Raw genomic sequence first — 17,100 nt, forward strand, 5'->3', positions numbered from 1 at the left:
ATTTCACTGAAATCTCTTTCAAAGGTGCTAAACAACTAGTGTGCTTACTTCATTTCCCTGAATTCTACTGCTATACCTTGAGTCCTAAATGGTTAAAGAGTTTGCCAAGTCTTTAATAAGTGGATCATGTTAACAGCCCCATAATTAAATACATGTTTTTGTTCCTGGGCAACTTTCCAACTACATGTGCTGTGATCAAGGTCTTAAATTATGTTTAAGCATTACACCCTTTAAAAAGAACTAGAAGGGAATCCATGCATTTGTACTTTGAACAATATTTAACAGCTGAAAAGCTAATGTGTCTTATGAGGTGTCAACCTAAGGAAGAATAGGACAATTCTCTCCCCTGCTGGAGTCCTAGTGAGGTATGACAGATCACTAACACTACAAACACCCACCAGTGAAATCAGACCTTACTAACCTCAGGCTGCATTGGGCTGGTGTAGTCCACAGTCCACTCTGAGCTAGAAAAAAAGGTCTCAACTGGAGGCATTCAAGAGATGTTCTTACATTTAAGAATACCACAAACAGCTCAGGAAATCCAGCTTTGTTTTATTGTGTGTAAAATCAAGTGAAATAGCAGTACAAATTGCAGTGTATCTTTATAGTAAAAAAAATAACTTCCAACTTGAAAGCCTTAAAATTTACCATTGAACTCTTAACTTACAAAATTCAAAAGCAGTATTGTAGTAATTCCATAGATATAAAAATGGTAAATAGGCATCTGCTGGTGTGTACAGAATAGTCTGAGATGCATTAATCACAACATACGCATGTGGCACAGCAGTAATAAGTTAGTCGGCCACCTCCTCATGTTCTATTTACAACAGCTTACCTGAAGACTGCTTAAGGAAAGTATAGGTATGTATAAATCAACTGAAGTGGGTTAAGAACTCCAGTTTTTGGATAACTGTAAAGCTAGCTGGTTAACAAACCACTGGGATGCTAGAAAATTATGTTAGTGTTGCAGCAGGAGCCTTAAATCCTGTCGCATGTTGATTTAAACTGAGTATCTTACCAGAAGCTTAAATTTGGTCAGGAGGCACTTTTGCATATTATTGGCATATTAAATCTCTTCCATCCAATAAATCAGTGATTTAAGAAAAGTCTTCTAGAAGACAGACCGAAATCCATCCCTCCATTTCAAGTCCGATAAAAGCGGAATGAAGAACTGAGGACTCTTAACACAACAAGCAGCTCTTTCGGTAAGTTCAGCAACAGTTCCTTCCTTCCTGTTCCATATTCCTTTCATTTAAACTTGTTTCATTTCATGTTACAAATTACTTGAGAACAAGGAGAATTAAGGTTTTATGCTGACAGTGAAGTTGAACTGTAGTGTCTATGAACTTGTAGTGTACTTCACAGGCATTAATCTAACATTCCTGTGTAACTTAGCTGTTTCTTATCTGAAGAGGCTGCTTTGTGCACGGAATCTACAGTAAACCATAATGCCCCAAACCCTTTGGCATGCTTTGCCTAGCTAGCACACTGTGGGATTAGTACAGTGCTCCTCCCCACAGCAGTGAGCAACTCTTAATTCTGGCATTTTAGTTTGATAGCGCAGAGGGGACAGGACAGCTCATTTCCAAAAGCTTAAGCACAGCAAACCCTCTTATCTTCCATAGCAGAAACCACATTTCCTCTTAAAATAGCAACCTTTTGTGCTACAAAAGAATCCTTTTGGAGTTAAGGCTTTTCCAGTTGCTTCCTTAGATAACTAGGGTTAGTCCCTGTCCTCCTAAAAGCCACAACTACAGTAAAGTCTCACCATGTACCTGCAGGGAAGACTTTTAGAGAAGCACTCTGCTGAGGGGCCCAGAATTCTACTACTGCCAGTTACACCAGAAGAAGGAAAAATAAAAATAATAATCATGTTTACCACAGTTAGGAACATGCTCCCCTTCCAGCCAACCTGTTCCAGCCTAGGATTTGCCTCCTTGCTTGACATCAGTCTATAGATCTCCCTCCCCAACCCTTCCCCAACTCAGTGACTGATTAGGACATCAAAGATTGTTGCACAGCCTTCTGCAGAGATTGCCTGGTCACCAGCAGCCGCACCACTTCTTCATTCCTTTTAGTCAGCCTCTTCCTCGCTTGGTCATGGGTCACCATTGTCATATCCCAGCCATTCACCTGGGAAAAACACCTAAAATGAGGCAGGTGTGTGGACTCACAGGTGTCCTATAGCTGTTCAACCAGAACTATGTAGTAGATACACTTGTGCCCTTCATCAGCTTATTTATAAGTCCCACAAACTGTCCTGGAAAGCACCCAGAAGACAGCATTTCCCCCAGCAGACACTTCTCTGCAGCACACACCTAATGCTATGTTAGTACTTGTCTCATGTTGGTGTTTACCTGCATGATCTTATCTCCAATCTGGAGTCCTGCAACTTCTGCTGGGCCTCCTTCTGTTACCCTTGTTACATAGATACCCTAGGAAAAAAATAATGAAGTGTTCACTTACTAAATAAAAGACCATTAAATACTTAAGGGCCATTCAAAAGCTGGAGAGGGGCTTTGGACAAGGCCCTGTAGGGACAGGACAAGGGGGAATAGCTTTAACCTGCCAGAGGGGAGACTGAGATGAGCTCGTAGGCAGAAGTTCTTCCCTGTGAGGGTGCTGAGGCGCTGGCACAGGGTGCCCAGAGAAGCTGTGGCTGCCCTATCCCTGGCAGTGTTCAAGGTTGGATGGGGCTTGGAGCAACCTGCTCTAGTGGAAGGTGTCCCTGCCCATGGCAGGGGTTGGAACTGGATGAGCTTTAAGGTCCCTTCCTACACAAACCAGTCTGGGATTCTATAATTCTACAAAAACACTTTGTTGCATATTACAGGATCTAGTTAAAAGCAGGTTTGTTCAATGCTGGAAAACAGAAGAGGTGGAGAGCTAACAAACCAAATTTAGTCTGCAAATGATAACATAGCAACAGAGTAACTTCAATAGCCAGCTATGTGAGAGGACAGAATACAGATGCCAGTTGAATTAGCTGGCTGAGTTGTACATACTCAGCCTTTTGCAGAGATAGTGGCTATGTAAAACAAAGAGCATCTGACCTTGTCAGTCTTGTCTTCAGAGAAAGGATTCTGAGTAGGATCCTGATCAATGCCACCTCCAATGCTGAACCCCAAAATCAAATTGTCACCTTGACGAAGCTTATGTATTTCAATTCTTTGCTGTAAAGAGAAAAATAGCTGAGTGTTGTGATGAAGAAGAAATCTTGCCAACAACAGTTGGCTCTGAGCTGTTCTCAGCCCTGCCACAAAACAGCAGGATGGGACCCCACTTGTAAACTCAGCCCAGTGGTGCTCCTGCCACCACACAGCCAAGCTCCTTAACTACTCTGAGCTCTAGATACAAGGGAAAACACTAGAAACAGAGCAGGTCTCTTGAACTATGAGTCATGCCTTGCCAACCAGCAGTCACTCACAGCAAGACTCATCTTGCTCTTTGCCCACATGTCCTGTGTTCCTGCCCTATCAGTGAAACAACAACCTATTATTAGGAGGGTTCTTTTTCAAGATAACTTATCGACACACTTGTAACCCAGAGGCAGGTGTTCCTTGCTGTGTCTGATGATTGTGGGCATCTGACAAACTCCATGCATTATCCAAGTACCCTATAAGCAGGTATACTTGCTCCCTGCAGGAGGTGGACGAGGTGACCTTCAGAGGTCCCTTCCTCCCCAAACCACCCTAGGACTGCTCTCAAGCAGCCCTGGCAGGCACCGAGCTGCCCAGGGCGTTGCGCTCAGGCTCTCGGCCACACCGGGGCTGTTTCCCCGCCCTCAACCCAGCGGGGAGCGGTGCCGCACACACAGCTGCGGAGCCCCTTAATTAGAGCTCCACTTCTCCCCCCGCCAAGACAAAGCCGGTGCTTATCCCGCCGCTGCCGGGCAAAGGTTCTCCGCACACCGCGGAACGCGCCTCTCGGCTACTTCCTCCCTCTTCCGTCAAGCGCCCCCGGGATAAGCGGCGGTTGCAGCCCGTCCCCGCAGCCCAAAGGGGCTCCTCCCCGGTTCCCCACCCAAGACCGGAGGGGCCTGCGTGTGGCTCGAGTGCCCGGACCGCCGCAGCTCGGGGCGGGACGAGCCCTCTATAGGCACTACCAGCCTCCGCAGTGGGAAACCGCAACCGGGACCGGCAGCGCTGCAGCCCGCGTCCTCCGCCCCACTGACAGCCGCAGCAGCACCAGCATCCCCATCCCCATCCCCGTCCCGCTCGGCAGCCCCCAGCGCGGCGCCCCGGCCCTATCTCACCACCACGGCGGTGACCGGCTGCCCCGGCACGTACGACATGGCCCCACCGCCACTGCCGCCGCCCGAACAAAAGCGCCTCGCCCGATCCCGTCCCCCGTCGCCGGCAGCCAATCGGGTGCCGCCTCGCCTCAGCGCAGGCGGAGGAGTCGGAAGTGAGGCCGCTTGCCCGGCATCCCCTGCGCCAAGATGCCTGACAGGAGCTTCCGGCGGGGAGGTGGGAGGCTCCGGTGTGGCGGTAGGTTGGGCCCGGTGCGGGGAGGAGGGCGAGGCGGCGGGAGGCGGCCTCGGTGTCGCGGTGACGGGCAGTGTGCGGTGTCCTTCCGCAGGATACGAGGCGTGACGGCAGGGCCCGGCCGAGGGTCCCGCGGAGCAGCGCGCCGCCGTGGATGAGAGGTACTGGCCGGGGGGAGGCGGGCGGGCCCCGCGGTGCTGAGGGCCGGGGAGAGGTCTTCCGCGTCGGCGGCTGATGGGTTTCCACCGCACTGCGGAGCCGAGCCGGAGCCGAGCCAGAGCCGAGCGGGCTCAGCGGGGCGGTGCGCAAGCAGGGCTGCCCCCGCCCGGCCCGTACAGCGCGTGTCTCCTTCCCCCCAGCGCCGCTGGGCGAGAGGAGCTCCGGGAGCCATGGCCGCGGTGGTGGCCAAGCGCGAGGGGCCGCAGTTCATCAGCGAGGCGGCGGTGCGGGGGAACGCCGCCATCCTGGACTATTGCAGGACGTCTGTCTCGGCACTGTCGGGCGCCACGGCGGGGATCCTCGGCCTGACCGGCCTGCACGGCTTCATCTTCTACTTCCTGGCTTCCGTTCTCCTCTCCGTGCTCTTGGTGTTAAAAGCCGGACGGCGATGGAACAAGTACTTTAAATCCCGAAGGCCACTTTTCACGGGGGGGCTTATAGGAGGGCTCTTCACATACGTCCTGTTCTGGACTTTCCTGTACGGCATGGTTCACGTCTACTAAACTGACTAGGAGCCACGTTAGCTGCAGTGGTTTTTACTCGAGCAGGAGGACTGTTGCCAGAACTCACCTACACAACTAGGCCAGCTTACCTTTGAGACTGTTGTCCATCGCTTGCATTGTTAATACTGTCAGTAAGTTATGTCCAAGTACAAATGAAGCGATAGCACTGTTCTAATTAAACTGAATGTGAACCACTACTTGGATGCCTCCCATGAATATTTGTTTGGTGGTTCTGTCCCTAATTGCAGGCACAGCCCTGGGTTTTGGTTAATGTAGTTCTCTGGTTAGGATACGACACACCAGTTACACTCCCCTCTATGTTTGCTGCCTGCCTCTACATGTAAAAAAATTAAAGCCACATGTAACAGCACTTCTACAAGTAATCTGACAGATATTGCACAGTACCTTGTAATTAAGTATATGTAAAGGTTTGGTACAGGAGTGTATTTGAGCTGCTAGTGTCAATGTTATCTTCCCCAGTTGCTACATGTACACACTGTCAATAAATGACACTGGTATGGACGCTCTTCACTGGCACACACAAAAATCACTAAATAACAATCTCATGAGTCTTTGCTCCTTTTTAGTGCTGTTGTATTCAATGAAACAACCAAGTAAGTGCAGCATCTTAGCTGCCAGCTAAGTCTGTACTGAACACATGCTGGCATTGAGCTGTGCTTTCTTCTGGTGCCTTACATCTAGCAGAAACAGAAAGGAAAAGCCTGTGACCCATCACACAGGTAATATCTTTACTGCAGACCTTCTGCAAACTTAGTGTTTAATTGCCTTGGTTACACAAGTATGTATCACAAAGAGAAGGTGGTGTGTCCCACCTACAAACCACACTGTACAGAAGAGTCTTGCAGAGCATTGCCCTGGAGTGGTACATTTTATTGCTGTGCATTAAATACAAGGCAGGGGGAATATCAAAGACACAAACTCCTGAGAAGGAATCTGGTTACATTTTATTAATAGCAGTGATTTTGGGAGTTGTTTTAAACAAATGGTAGAAATAAAGGAAATAGTCTAGGGAATATGGGGAGGGGGGCTGAAGACTTAAATTCAGAAAACAGCTTTGGTCACCTAATGGGGACGTTTTGTGCCATTGGAACGTTGGTGTCAGTAGAGCACAGTCAGCATTACGTGTTTTGATGAGCTCCTCAGTCTCCCTGCTTTCCCCTCCGTATCAATCACTGCCCGCTGTTACCTGCTCTGTGCTCTAAATGCCAGCTCTCGGGTGACAGTGCAGGCAGCCGGGACCCTGCCATGGCTGAACTGACCTCCTTCTGCTGTTCCTGGGCCTGGCACAGCTCCCTGCTGCAGCTGTTGAAAGGCTTTTCCTGGTGAAGCACCATTTCTAGCCCTAATGGTTACACACACCCTGCAATAAAGGTGATTGCCCTGCCATGGCCCTTGTAGAATAACACGATCTTGGGCTCCGAGCACTGCTGTAATGCTGCGTTTCACTGCGCTTCCCGATAGGATGAGTCCTGCTGCTTTACATCTTGTCCTGTGTGTAACACAAGTGGGAGTTGGGAGTGGTGGCTGCAAGCCAGGGAGGCAGGGGATGGGTTGAATCTCAGCTTCAGCCCTTGGAGAGCCAGTGGTGTTTCACATCCCAGCACATGGAAGCAAAGCACAGCCTCAGGATAACACTGGCTGTTGTAGGTATGGATATATCTACCAGTAGATATAAAAAGGTTCACTTGGTGCCTTCTTTTTCCTTTTATAAAATCCTTTTATAAATCCATAGAAATGGCACACTGGTTGGTGCAAGCTCAGGATACCAGAGAACATCTCAGGGAAAGAAGGGCAGTCTTTAAAGGACTTTTTTGCCTCTGGGAATCCCGGTAATAAGACGGTAGACCTGATGTAGGGCGTCTCCACCTCCCAGTGCTGGTGTGATTCAGCACCTGCAGGGTTTTCCTGGGACATGAGCCCAGCCAGCAGACCCATCGCTGTGCCTAGAGCCCACCGACCTGATCAGGGCTCTGATTCCCATTCAGTGTAGGACTAGATAAAGATTTCCTGGAAGTGGACCTGAGGAAACAAGCAAAGGGGACAGCCGAGGAAGCAGGCTGGTTTTGTTTCAGGAAGCAACATGGATAAGAGATTCCCAGCCAGGCCTGTTATACCTCACCACCCAGGCCATCACCTGCCATACACCTAACGTCCCATTCTTTGGTTTCATGAGGCTTTAGAGCTCTTGGAGCTGCTCCAATTCCATCCTTGGTCATTGCAGACAGGCCATTAAGTCCAACCATGACACAGCAGCTGCCTTTGCTCCCCAGCTAATGGCAGCAGTGAATTACAGAGGGAGGGAATCACTTGCCTAAACTCATTTAGAGGAATATAATTTCCTGCAATTAGCCTTTGTTTGCCATCAATGTTTACTGTGTTCCAGTATCTTCTAGTAGTCATAACAATAAAGCCATTACATTTATACACAAAGCCAAGCCCACTTACTTTACTTCCTCGTACTTTTTGCCTCGATAGAAGTTACTCTTTTTAATCAGATACAGCAGCACCAGGTCACAAAAGAAAGCTCCCTGCAGAGAAAAAGAATTTGTGGTTTGTCTTTAGAGTAGAAGAGGAAATGTTCTGGTCTAATGAGCATTAAGGCATAACTGATAGGAGCTTTATATAGGCTATGCAATCCTCAGGGTATTTAGACCACACAGTACATTAAGAAATGCTGTTAAGACAGGACACGCACACACACCTGGCAGAGCAGTCAGAGCAGCAAAAACTACCAGAGAAGATCTAAACCAACTGCCCTATTTTATCCTCATAACAGTTAAATGAGGCATCTGGGTTCCAATATGTTACTTTAAGGAAATACATTCACTTACCGCTCCCATGAGAGCAAGCCCCGAACCGATATTGATAACAGTGGGAATGATGTTAAATTTCCCTGCCTAAAAGAGAAAAGGTCATGAAACACTCAGTGAAAGAACAACCCAAGAGACAACCTGAAGGGTGTGGTGTTACACAGGGGAAGCCACCAGTGCCCGTGGGTGTTTTGTTAGCAATAAGCACGCACAACCCCAGATTCACAGTGAACAATCTTGGACACTAAAGGTCTGTGTTTCAGATCCAGCTGTCCATAGCTGCATTTCTGAGCTTGCCTCATCCGTGGATTAAGCTGCTTTTTCCTGCAGTACATGCACATGGGGAGCAAGTCTCTGGGGCACATTTACTCCTGTGGGACTTTACATGAGCCTGCATTTAAGTAGAAGAGGTGCAGACTCATCCACCATCTCCTTTCTTATGCAGGGTTAGCTCCACATAGATGCATGGCAAGAGCCCTTTCCTATGACAAGCCAGAAGCTGTTCCCATTCCAGAGCTGCCTTCCCAGTGAGAAATGTCCCTCACCCTTTTTTTTGCCAGGCTCTGAAATATTCTGGCCTGGGACCTCACCTTGCCATTCACCATCACATCAAAGCGAATTCCATATGCTTTAATGAGCGTCCGGTAGTCAATCCCCTCAGCATCCCGGTAATATTTAGCGAACCTGGAATACAACAGTGCTGATTTTAACTCCATCATCTGTCCCACACAAAAAAACCCCATCTGAATTCACCTCTCTCTTCAAACAGGTCTATTCCCCTATCAAAACCAGTTTAGCTTGCCATGAGCATAACTCCCTCCTTCCCTCCTCTGCAAAGCAGTGTGCTTGGCTGGAGCAGCACCTGGCACAGTCTGGTCCTGCCTCACTGTCAACCTTCAACACCCACAACTCAAACCAGCTCAGCCCAGCTGTGGTCCTGCATCATATCCTCCTCTGTACTCACCTGAAGTTGTACCCAGAAGAGATGGGCTTTTCTGCAAACTTATTATCCAGACGGCTAAAAGAATAGTGAGGATTACATTCAGAAGGGGCTTTATCAAGATCACAGTTCCATTCAATCTGAATTCCTATCACACCACCCTTAACAAAAGAGAGAGACAGTGTGAGTTTAAGTTTAGTTCAATTAAAGTGTCTTTAAATTTGTCAGCTCCTTGGGCAAGATTTCCCCTGGGACAAGAACAGTTGCACTTCTGGTCACGGACATGCGTACACACATGTCTGGATGGGCTGAGTTTGTGCTTATTAATCACATTACTGCATGCACAACCCTAGTGCTGCAATCCTGGGAAGAGGTTTCTCCTCCCAGGACACTGATTTCATTAATTTAAGCAGCTGTAACGTAGCTCTTTTAGGCAGGGGTGAAATTCACAAGTGCAGCATCAGCACAAAGCCTGCACTCTTCCCACCCTCTACTTCCCAGCATGCGTCAGATTGGCTACATCTTTCCTCCTGTGCTTCTCACATCAGGTCGCAGCCTGTTTGATGCTGCAGCCCTGCCACTCCATGCAGAAACATGTCCTTTTCCCTGAGGGGAAGCTTCCTGGAGCTTTCCCTGAGCAGAGGAGCCCCACTGGCCTTCCAGAGTTCTGGGTTTAAACTGATGATGTAGTAGTGTTGAAATTGATAGAGCAGTGGTTTGGGCAGCCCCAACTAACAAATAACTGACCCTACCATCTGCTCTGCAGTACCCACATCACCCTGCCTCCCATTCCCTGGGGGCGGGATAAATGGGAACAGCTTGACTTTAAGCATCCACTGCACTGTGTAGAGGAGGCAGTTTCCCGGGCAGTCAGCAGTGGCTCTCCTCACAGCCACCCAGAGAGCAGTACAGCCAGCGAGGAAGACACATGAGCCGAGGGGCAATCCTACCTCTGAGGCCATTTCCTGGAAGTCGCTCCCAGCCCACTGAACGATGTTCCCCAGGAGGAAGATGGGGCAGTAGGGATGCTCCATGCTGTAGCGGCAGCTCTTCAGGTAGGAATCATTGTTGGTTGCCAACACATTCATCCTGCATGTAGGGAAGAGGAAAATCTCTTGTCTCCCTCTTTGCTTGCCTGCACATCCTACACTGCCACAGCTGCAGAGATCGGAGACTTCTCCAGCAGCCTCGTACACAGCAGAAATGGCACCTTGCCACCAGCCTGGTCACTCTGCGACCCTCTCCATTGGTACCCCAGGCAAGCAGTCTGCCCATAGAAATGACCTCCAGGCCAGACAGGGACTAGTCCAGCTGAGTGTGGGCTCAAGAAAGGACTCCCATGGAGCAGGCTGCCAGAGTGCTCTAGGGCCACCTGGTTTTCTCAAATGAAGATGCTAGAAATGTCTAGCTGAGCCTGGGAGAACAGCAGGACCACACCTTTCTACACTTCTTTATTTTGTTCATATTGTAGCAGCAAATGCAAAGAAGTGTTTTTAAGTTTGCATTTTTGCAACCTTGTCCAGGCATTTTCATTTTTGTGGAAAAGGAGGAATATCTGGGAACAGAAGCAGCTCAGGAACGTGGCTATGCCCTGGCTGGTGGACAAGTTCCCCAGCTTCAGAGGCTCTGGCACGTCCTATGCTGTAGGGTCCATCACAGACCTCATCTGGTGAGGGATGCATTATCCCAGTTGCGATCTGAGAAGCTCCAACCCCATATCATCTCCTTGTTCCCAAACAGCCTGAAGCCAAAGGCCTTCCCCTGCACCTCAGAGGAAGGGATATCTGCCTCCCTTCCCCAGCCCTCAGGCAGGAGAAGGACAACAGAGCAAACTGAGGTTATTCATTCAGTGATGGAGAGGACAGAGGGATCTCCAGACACCTGCACTTACTTGGAGAACTTAAACTTGGGGAAGCGGATTGAGTTTTTGATGTAAACAGTGAAGTTTTCTGCACTGGCAAGAAGCGGTTTCCTGGAAGAGAAGGGGTTGTTATCCGTCTGAGGTTTGTACACTGCCCACATCCTAAACTTGAACTGCAGTTTTAGCCACGGCCAGGTTTCACCCCTTGGCTCTAGGCCAGCCACAGCACCTTCCTGCACTGCCAGCAAGGAGTTGGCGAGGACTGTGCAGGCTGAGGGGAAGCCCTGGGAGACGGAAACAGCTCTGGGACCACCAGTGAGCTCAACAGGGGTGAGCAGGGTGCAAGTCCTGACAGGGGGCCATGCAGAGCTCCCTCCTGTAGTGGAACAGCCAACATTCAAGCAAGCATCCAAGCAGAGGGAACCCAGAAATCACCCTATGTGACACACAAGCCAAGCAGCTCAAGCTTGGAAACAGCAGAGGATGGCCACATACTTGGGCTTGGATCTTTTCTCCACTGGGCACCAGGCCAATATCTCACAAGTTCCTCTGATGTTGTCCCTGTCTTTCAAACAATGGCCAGTCTTAACCCCTGCAGCACAGACAGAAAAGGTCACACAGAGCAGCCACCTCCTTTCCTTACCTACAGGGCACATGAAAATCAGATGCTTTTTACTGCCACCATGAGCCCTCCTCCCTGTTGTGAAAGGGGCTCTCAGCTGGAACAACCACTCCCTTGTTGCTTCTCTGAGCAGCCTGGGGTACTCTGGCCCAACCATCACAAGCTGTGAGCAAGGCAGCAATCTTAGTAAAAGACAGTAAAGAAGAGAAAGTCCTTGCTGCTGTCTGTAGTCAGAGATCTCTGGCGTTGTAACTGGGCTGATGCCTCTGAAGGAACATGACTCTACCAGACAGTACAGGAGGGACCCTTCCCTTACCATTGCCAGCCACCACTGCCTCCCCTGCCATGCAGTCCCCGTCCTTGTAGCACAGGGCGTCAGGAATTCTGTCACTCTGCAAAGAGGAAGAGAAGTGAGACCTGTGCCAGAACATGATACTCAGACGGTTAAGAAAGTGCTGCTGATGTGGGGTGAATTCTCCATAGGGTGGTGAACATGAAAAACATGCAGCTGAAGCAGTAGCCGTAAGTTGTGCAAATAGCTCAGCAGCATCACACTGCCCTCACACAGTGGTTCAGCTGTGACATCCTGTTTTTGGGCTCTGCTCAATGTGCAGAGGGACAGGCTGGGGAAAAACCAGGCAGGATGTCACAGTACTTCACCTCAAGAGATAACACTATCTTTTGGTTTTAAGCTTTGACTCTAGAGCCAGAATTACCCTTCTCTTGGCTGCATGCTTGGTTAACGCAGCCACTGGAGGACAACTGTCTCCTGAACTCCTCAGCCTTTGCCACAGCTCCATGTCTTGAGACATGGAAAATTAATCTCTGTTACAACACTCCCTGGATGGCCAGTGTCCTTCTCCCACAGCCCATTCTGAACCACATCTCCACAGAGGACATTTCAATATGATGCAGAAAGACCTCATGCCTCTGGCCCATAAGGCACATTCTGGAAGGTACTGAGCACCCTCCCATGTCCTGAAGATAACAAGAGCCTGAATGTTCAGCCCTTCCCAGAATGGAGCTCTTCGAAAGTCTCCTCTATCCGTAACTATACAGAGTCACCTCAAAGTTATTTTCACATGGCCTTTTCTGACCCTGAGCAATCACTGCTCTGGTTTCATTTCTGGCTGGGCAGATGTCCAACACCTTCAACTACAGTCAGCAAAGCTCTACATGATTAGTGGCTCTGGAAATTAAGAACCTCCCAGTTTTGCAGTAGCCAGGCCCATTTTCCCAACTGAGATGTTACACTACAGAGAAAAACCATTGGCCTTCCACCTTTCCTGAGTTCATTGCTCCACAGGTGTTCTCTGCCAGTTCTTACCCCCAGTTTTGTAGGGGTCTGGGGGCCAAGGGGCTCAGTTCTTCCTACCTCAGGACATGTGGCTTGCCTCTGGTTTGGGGTCACAATCAGATTCGTCATGACAAAGAAGACATTTTCACCCTAGAATAAAGGCAGGCAGAAAGAGTTAGAAAACCTGTTTAACTCTTAAAGTACTTGTCATGAGGAGGATGCAGTTCTCTGCAGAAGACAAATACCTCCCTCACTCCTGATGCTTTTCAGGCTGAGATACAACAGTGCCTTTGGATATTTGTTTGGATGAGGTTGATGTGTCTCTATGGTTTAAGGGGTTCTGCTTCGGAGACTGTGTTAATCTGGGGAGCAGGCCTGCTGAGCCTTGCCTTGTTGGCTCCTTGGTGAGAACTTGTCCCCCTTTTCCATAAGGACACAGTGCCTGATTGGGGATCAAAGGCCGCATTGCAGTGAGGAGCTGTGGTGTTTGCTCTCAGCTAAGGCCAGGCTGGCCTTTCCACCAACAACCATACCAGAAGACATCTTTCTACTGAAGGGCAGAGACAATAGTGGTGGGGTGATGCCAACCTGTGGAGGGATGACATAGTCTGCCACATCCCACAGCCTCTCCCCCAGCTCCGAGGTGTTGGTGAAGGCAACCCCCTTCAGCTTGGTGATGACAGAGCTCTGGAGGGACGTGTCTGTGTCCTGGTAGCCCTTCTTGACAATGAACACCCACCTGCAAAGAACAGAGCAGGCAGCAGCATTTGCAAGTGGGGTCAAGGAACAAGTTAGCCAGAGGAGATTGATGCCAATGCCAAAGGTCAAATCAAAACATGCCAATGACACCAAACCCTTTGCAACTACTACTGCAAATTTAGAATAAACTCTGACACAAACTGTGCTTGTCTACAGCACTGGAGGAATAGTTAATCCCAAGATCCCACATGCAGGGAAAGGTGTAATAAGTGGTCATGGGGTAAAACCACAACGCCTCCCACTTCCCTGTTCTGTGCTACCTCAATGGAAAGGGGAAGGGCAGGGCTCCATCTTCCTCAAGATGAAAAAATACCAACAGCTTCTGCAAGTTGAAGTGAGGAGTGTGGCTGCTTTCACAAATATGTGACTCTTCCATTTTAGCAGCCTGCCAGAACAGCACCAGACCATGGCTTGGGAGAGGCATCTCCTGTGGGTGAGCTGAACATTGCTAACAGGAACCCATGGGGAATATTCTCAGCTGGATACTGGATCTTTCATCAAACAGTGTGATGGTATTGACCTGACTGTACCCTGGACTCTGCGCTGGGCTTCAGGCTTGTCACTAGCACACTGGAAGAGCTGCTGCCTCGCTAAGCAGTCCAGGGAAAAGCTTTGCTTACTTCTTCCCAGCGGAAGGAGCAACAGCTCCCTATCATCAGGTGAAAACCCCTCTGGCTCAAATGAGATGCTTCCAGCTTCCCTACAACACTGCCAAAGTCACCTGTCAAGACAAAAAATCACCCCGACCCCTGAAAAAGCTAAGGGTGCCAGGGCAGGTTTGTGAGAAGGACGCAGGCTGCATTTGCTGGCACAGGTCCCCTTTGCAGTGCACTGGCTTGGAGCACACTCCTGCATGCAGGAAGGCAAAGCAGCCATCTCAGGCTAAGCAGCACTGACACATGCTGCCCTTCACCTGCTACTTGTGACAAACCTCAACATTAACATTCCCCACCTCTGTGACGTTTCCTACTTTCCTGTTTTCCTGAGACTGTTTTTTCTATTCCAGAAGGGCTCAGAAGCGGACCCTTACATTTTCTGCAGTGAATCAGGGAAGAAATGGCAGCTACATGGCAGAAACAATCCAGAGGAATTTGGTGATCACAACCCTGAGCCAGGCCCTGGCACCTGATCGAGCAGTCAGATGTCAGACTAAGGCTCACCACTGCTGCGACAAGCTGTAACCACCAGCCATGGAGTCACTGCAGGCAACGGTGCTAAAGGTTTGCAGAAGGCACCAGACACCTAGGGAAGCAAATAGCCAGTCTCTGAACGCTCACTGGTCGTGCTATATCCCCCTTAGTCAGAGGATGTATTCTCAGCAATGTTATCTACAGGATTCCTCCTTTAGCAGCTAATACATGCCAGACTGCTGAGGCTTCCTTCTGCGCTGCTAACTAAAGCAGGCTCCGGAACTAGACACTTTTCTATAAATAAACTCAGCATGCAGAAAAGACTCTGCTATATTTAATCAGTGAAAACATGAGGCGTGAGAAAGGTGAAGGGACTCAGTGAAGGTAAAGACTTAGGAATCACATTTTGAAAATCCTCAGAAACTCAGGAAGCAATGGCACAGGCATCACATGGGTTGGACAATTCCAGGTCTGAGTGTGCAAGCTGCTAAGAGTATTGCTGTGATCCTTGCATGTCAGCGTGACCAGCCTCTTACAGAACTGGGCCTTTTCTGAGACATGCTCTAGCTATCTCCATGCCAACTCACCTTGCTCTGAAATACATGCAAGGAAGCTCACATTCACACTGCCTCAGCCTCCACAATCCCAGCTGCTGCAGCCCACTCCAGCAAAGAAATCTGCTGCTTTGTGCTTGGTTCCCTCTCATTTAGGCTCGAGCATGACATGCAGTCATGCACACAACCCAGGTTTGTCCCAGGGCTCAGAAACTGTGGCATAAATGCCATTGTTTCTCATGAGGCAGGTGTTAAAGTTTGGCACAATTCCCACCAAATACAGAATAAAGATATAAATAATGCAGCACAAAGCCATAAAGCCATTTGATCTATTTTTAACGCGCCATTAATCTGGGAGATAGAGCTGAATCTAGCCATCCTAGAAGGTTAAAATATCAGATATAATCTATTACACATCACAAAACCCAGCTGTATAACCAAGCACAACTATCTGCATCAAAACCATAAAGCGCAGCAAGCTGTCACTGTGTGCAGCGTTTCCTACATTCATCTTCCTCACAACACAGTAAGCAAAGGCATCTGCAGCAGTATGTGACATGCAGAGGGATTCTTACCCCACCAGGTAAGCCAGGATGGAGAGCTGCACCACTCGGTAGAGAATCCCCACCTTCTTGCTCTTCGCAATGACGTATTTCTCTGTTTTATAATCAAAAAGGGATAGAAATAAACCCTTCCAAGCCACCTGCCCCATGCTCCCGGCTCGCGCAGTGGCTGGAACAGGCAGCAGCGTTGCAGCTCGCATTATACACACGTGCTCTGCACGGAAACCTGACACATCAACCCCTTCAGAGCTATCTCCTCCCTCCCAGCAGCTGCTCTCTGCTCAGACACCAGTAGCTGCACGAACACAAGATCTTTCCTCAGCTGCTTTTCAGCTCATTCAGCCTCCAGGGAAGCCCCTGCCTTAGTTTTATTCCCAAGCTTCATTCTCTCCCCCACAGTCATAAAATGTTTATAATGAAACGTCATAACATGAAGCCATGCTGCAGCATGCAAGTCTTTCGCTGTTGGATATTAAAGCCTTTCTTTAACCTTTACATGATGGCAAAGCACTTAATTACATTTTTAATTTCTTCGGTGTTTGCATGAGCAATGAGAACTTGGGTCTTTACCAGGGATCCAAAATACTTGCCTGGCTACTACATCTTCCCACCAACCCCCAGCTTAAGAAACTAATAAATAAATTCTGCATGTGGTTAAAGGATCAATCACCATCACATCTCACTAAAACACATCTCACACAACACATCTCACTAAAACAATGAGAGCTGAGCTAGGAAAACAGAGATGTCATGCTGTCTGATGAAAAGCCAAAGGGAAAAGAATAGTTTAGCCCTCACTGAGATGGGTGTATTTAATTTATCGTATTAAACAAAAGCCAGTGGTGCAAGAGATGACTCCCAGCCTAACAGAGATGCTTGCATTGTGCAAAGACATGAAATGACAATTACTTAAACTGAGAAGGTTGGACACTGTCTCCTGGCTAAGGAGAGAACAGAATAAGCCCCAAGATGGAAAATGTGGTAAGCCAGGATCTCCAGGAGCCTGGCCGAAAGAGCTGACATACCTCACTGAGAGGAGATCCACCAGCAAGCTGGAACCCAAACTGGACTGTGCCCTTTCCAGGGGGTTCTTCTCAGACAGGACTGCTCACATGCTGACTCTATTAGGGAATGAAGAGTTGTATCTGGTGTAAAGTGCAGGGTTTACTGCCTTCACGCATTAGCAGCCAATTAGCTCCCACCTGAGCACCCAATTAGCTCCTGGGCCTTTGCAAGGACTGGGAATGCTCTTGAGATTCCATGGCGTGCAGCTGCGATGCAGGCTGGAACACAGGTGAGGAGAGCAGGTTGCACTACTGGACCAATGGGCAGTG

At 49.0% G+C, this 17,100-nt stretch overlaps 3 protein-coding genes across 4 annotated transcripts; 1 reads left to right on the forward strand and 2 right to left on the reverse strand.

The window, feature by feature from the left end:
• Positions 1 to 532: 532 nt before the first annotated feature.
• On the reverse strand, positions 533 to 4,348 carry TAX1BP3 (Tax1 binding protein 3). The gene is made up of 4 exons (XM_080629947.1): positions 4,256 to 4,348; positions 3,054 to 3,173; positions 2,358 to 2,435; positions 533 to 2,133 (listed from the first exon to the last, which is right to left on the reverse strand). Exons 1-4 carry the CDS (start codon positions 4,292 to 4,294, stop codon positions 1,996 to 1,998), a joined length of 375 nt encoding a protein of 124 aa, XP_080486073.1. The 5' UTR covers positions 4,295 to 4,348; the 3' UTR covers positions 533 to 1,995.
• A 57-nt stretch (positions 4,349 to 4,405) lies between these two features.
• Positions 4,406 to 5,609, forward strand: EMC6 (ER membrane protein complex subunit 6). Of its 2 annotated transcripts, XM_080629968.1 has the most exons (3): positions 4,406 to 4,490; positions 4,582 to 4,648; positions 4,847 to 5,609. In XM_080629968.1, exon 3 carries the CDS (start codon positions 4,877 to 4,879, stop codon positions 5,207 to 5,209), a length of 333 nt encoding a protein of 110 aa, XP_080486094.1. In that variant the 5' UTR covers positions 4,406 to 4,490; positions 4,582 to 4,648; positions 4,847 to 4,876; the 3' UTR covers positions 5,210 to 5,609. The 2 variants fall into 2 exon arrangements, with proteins under 2 accessions (XP_080486094.1, XP_080486095.1); XM_080629969.1 differs by lacking the exon at positions 4,406 to 4,490 and having other exon boundaries at positions 4,501 to 4,648.
• Positions 5,610 to 7,173: 1,564 nt separating this feature from the next.
• Positions 7,174 to 15,915, reverse strand: P2RX5 (purinergic receptor P2X 5; the record flags this gene model as incomplete). Its single annotated transcript, XM_080630045.1, has 12 exons — positions 7,174 to 7,249; positions 7,676 to 7,758; positions 8,062 to 8,127; positions 8,631 to 8,724; positions 9,005 to 9,141; positions 9,931 to 10,069; positions 10,872 to 10,952; positions 11,337 to 11,433; positions 11,780 to 11,855; positions 12,839 to 12,910; positions 13,349 to 13,499; positions 15,779 to 15,915. 12 exons carry the CDS (start codon positions 15,913 to 15,915, stop codon positions 7,174 to 7,176), a joined length of 1,209 nt encoding a protein of 402 aa, XP_080486171.1.
• Positions 15,916 to 17,100: the final 1,185 nt, after the last annotated feature.

The sequence above is a fragment of the Psittacula echo genome, assembly GCF_963264785.1.
Source record: "Psittacula echo genome assembly, chromosome: 15".
NCBI classification, from domain to species: domain Eukaryota; kingdom Metazoa; phylum Chordata; class Aves; order Psittaciformes; family Psittacidae; genus Psittacula; species Psittacula echo.

Bases quoted from the DNA above. Each gene is read 5' to 3' on its own strand.
- TAX1BP3 (XM_080629947.1), bottom strand. From the start codon at position 4,294: ATGTCGTACGTGCCGGGGCAGCCGGTCACCGCCGTGGTG. The intron at 2,436-3,053 runs GTCAGATGCTCT...TTTTTTTCCTAG, and splicing joins CTGAAGACAAGACTGACAAG to GGTATCTATGTAACAAGGGT. The intron at 2,134-2,357 runs GTAAACACCAAC...TGTTTTTCCCAG, and splicing joins TTGGAGATAAGATCATGCAG to GTGAATGGCTGGGATATGAC.
- EMC6 (XM_080629968.1), top strand. From the start codon at position 4,877: ATGGCCGCGGTGGTGGCCAAGCGCGAGGGGCCGCAGTTCATCAGCGAG.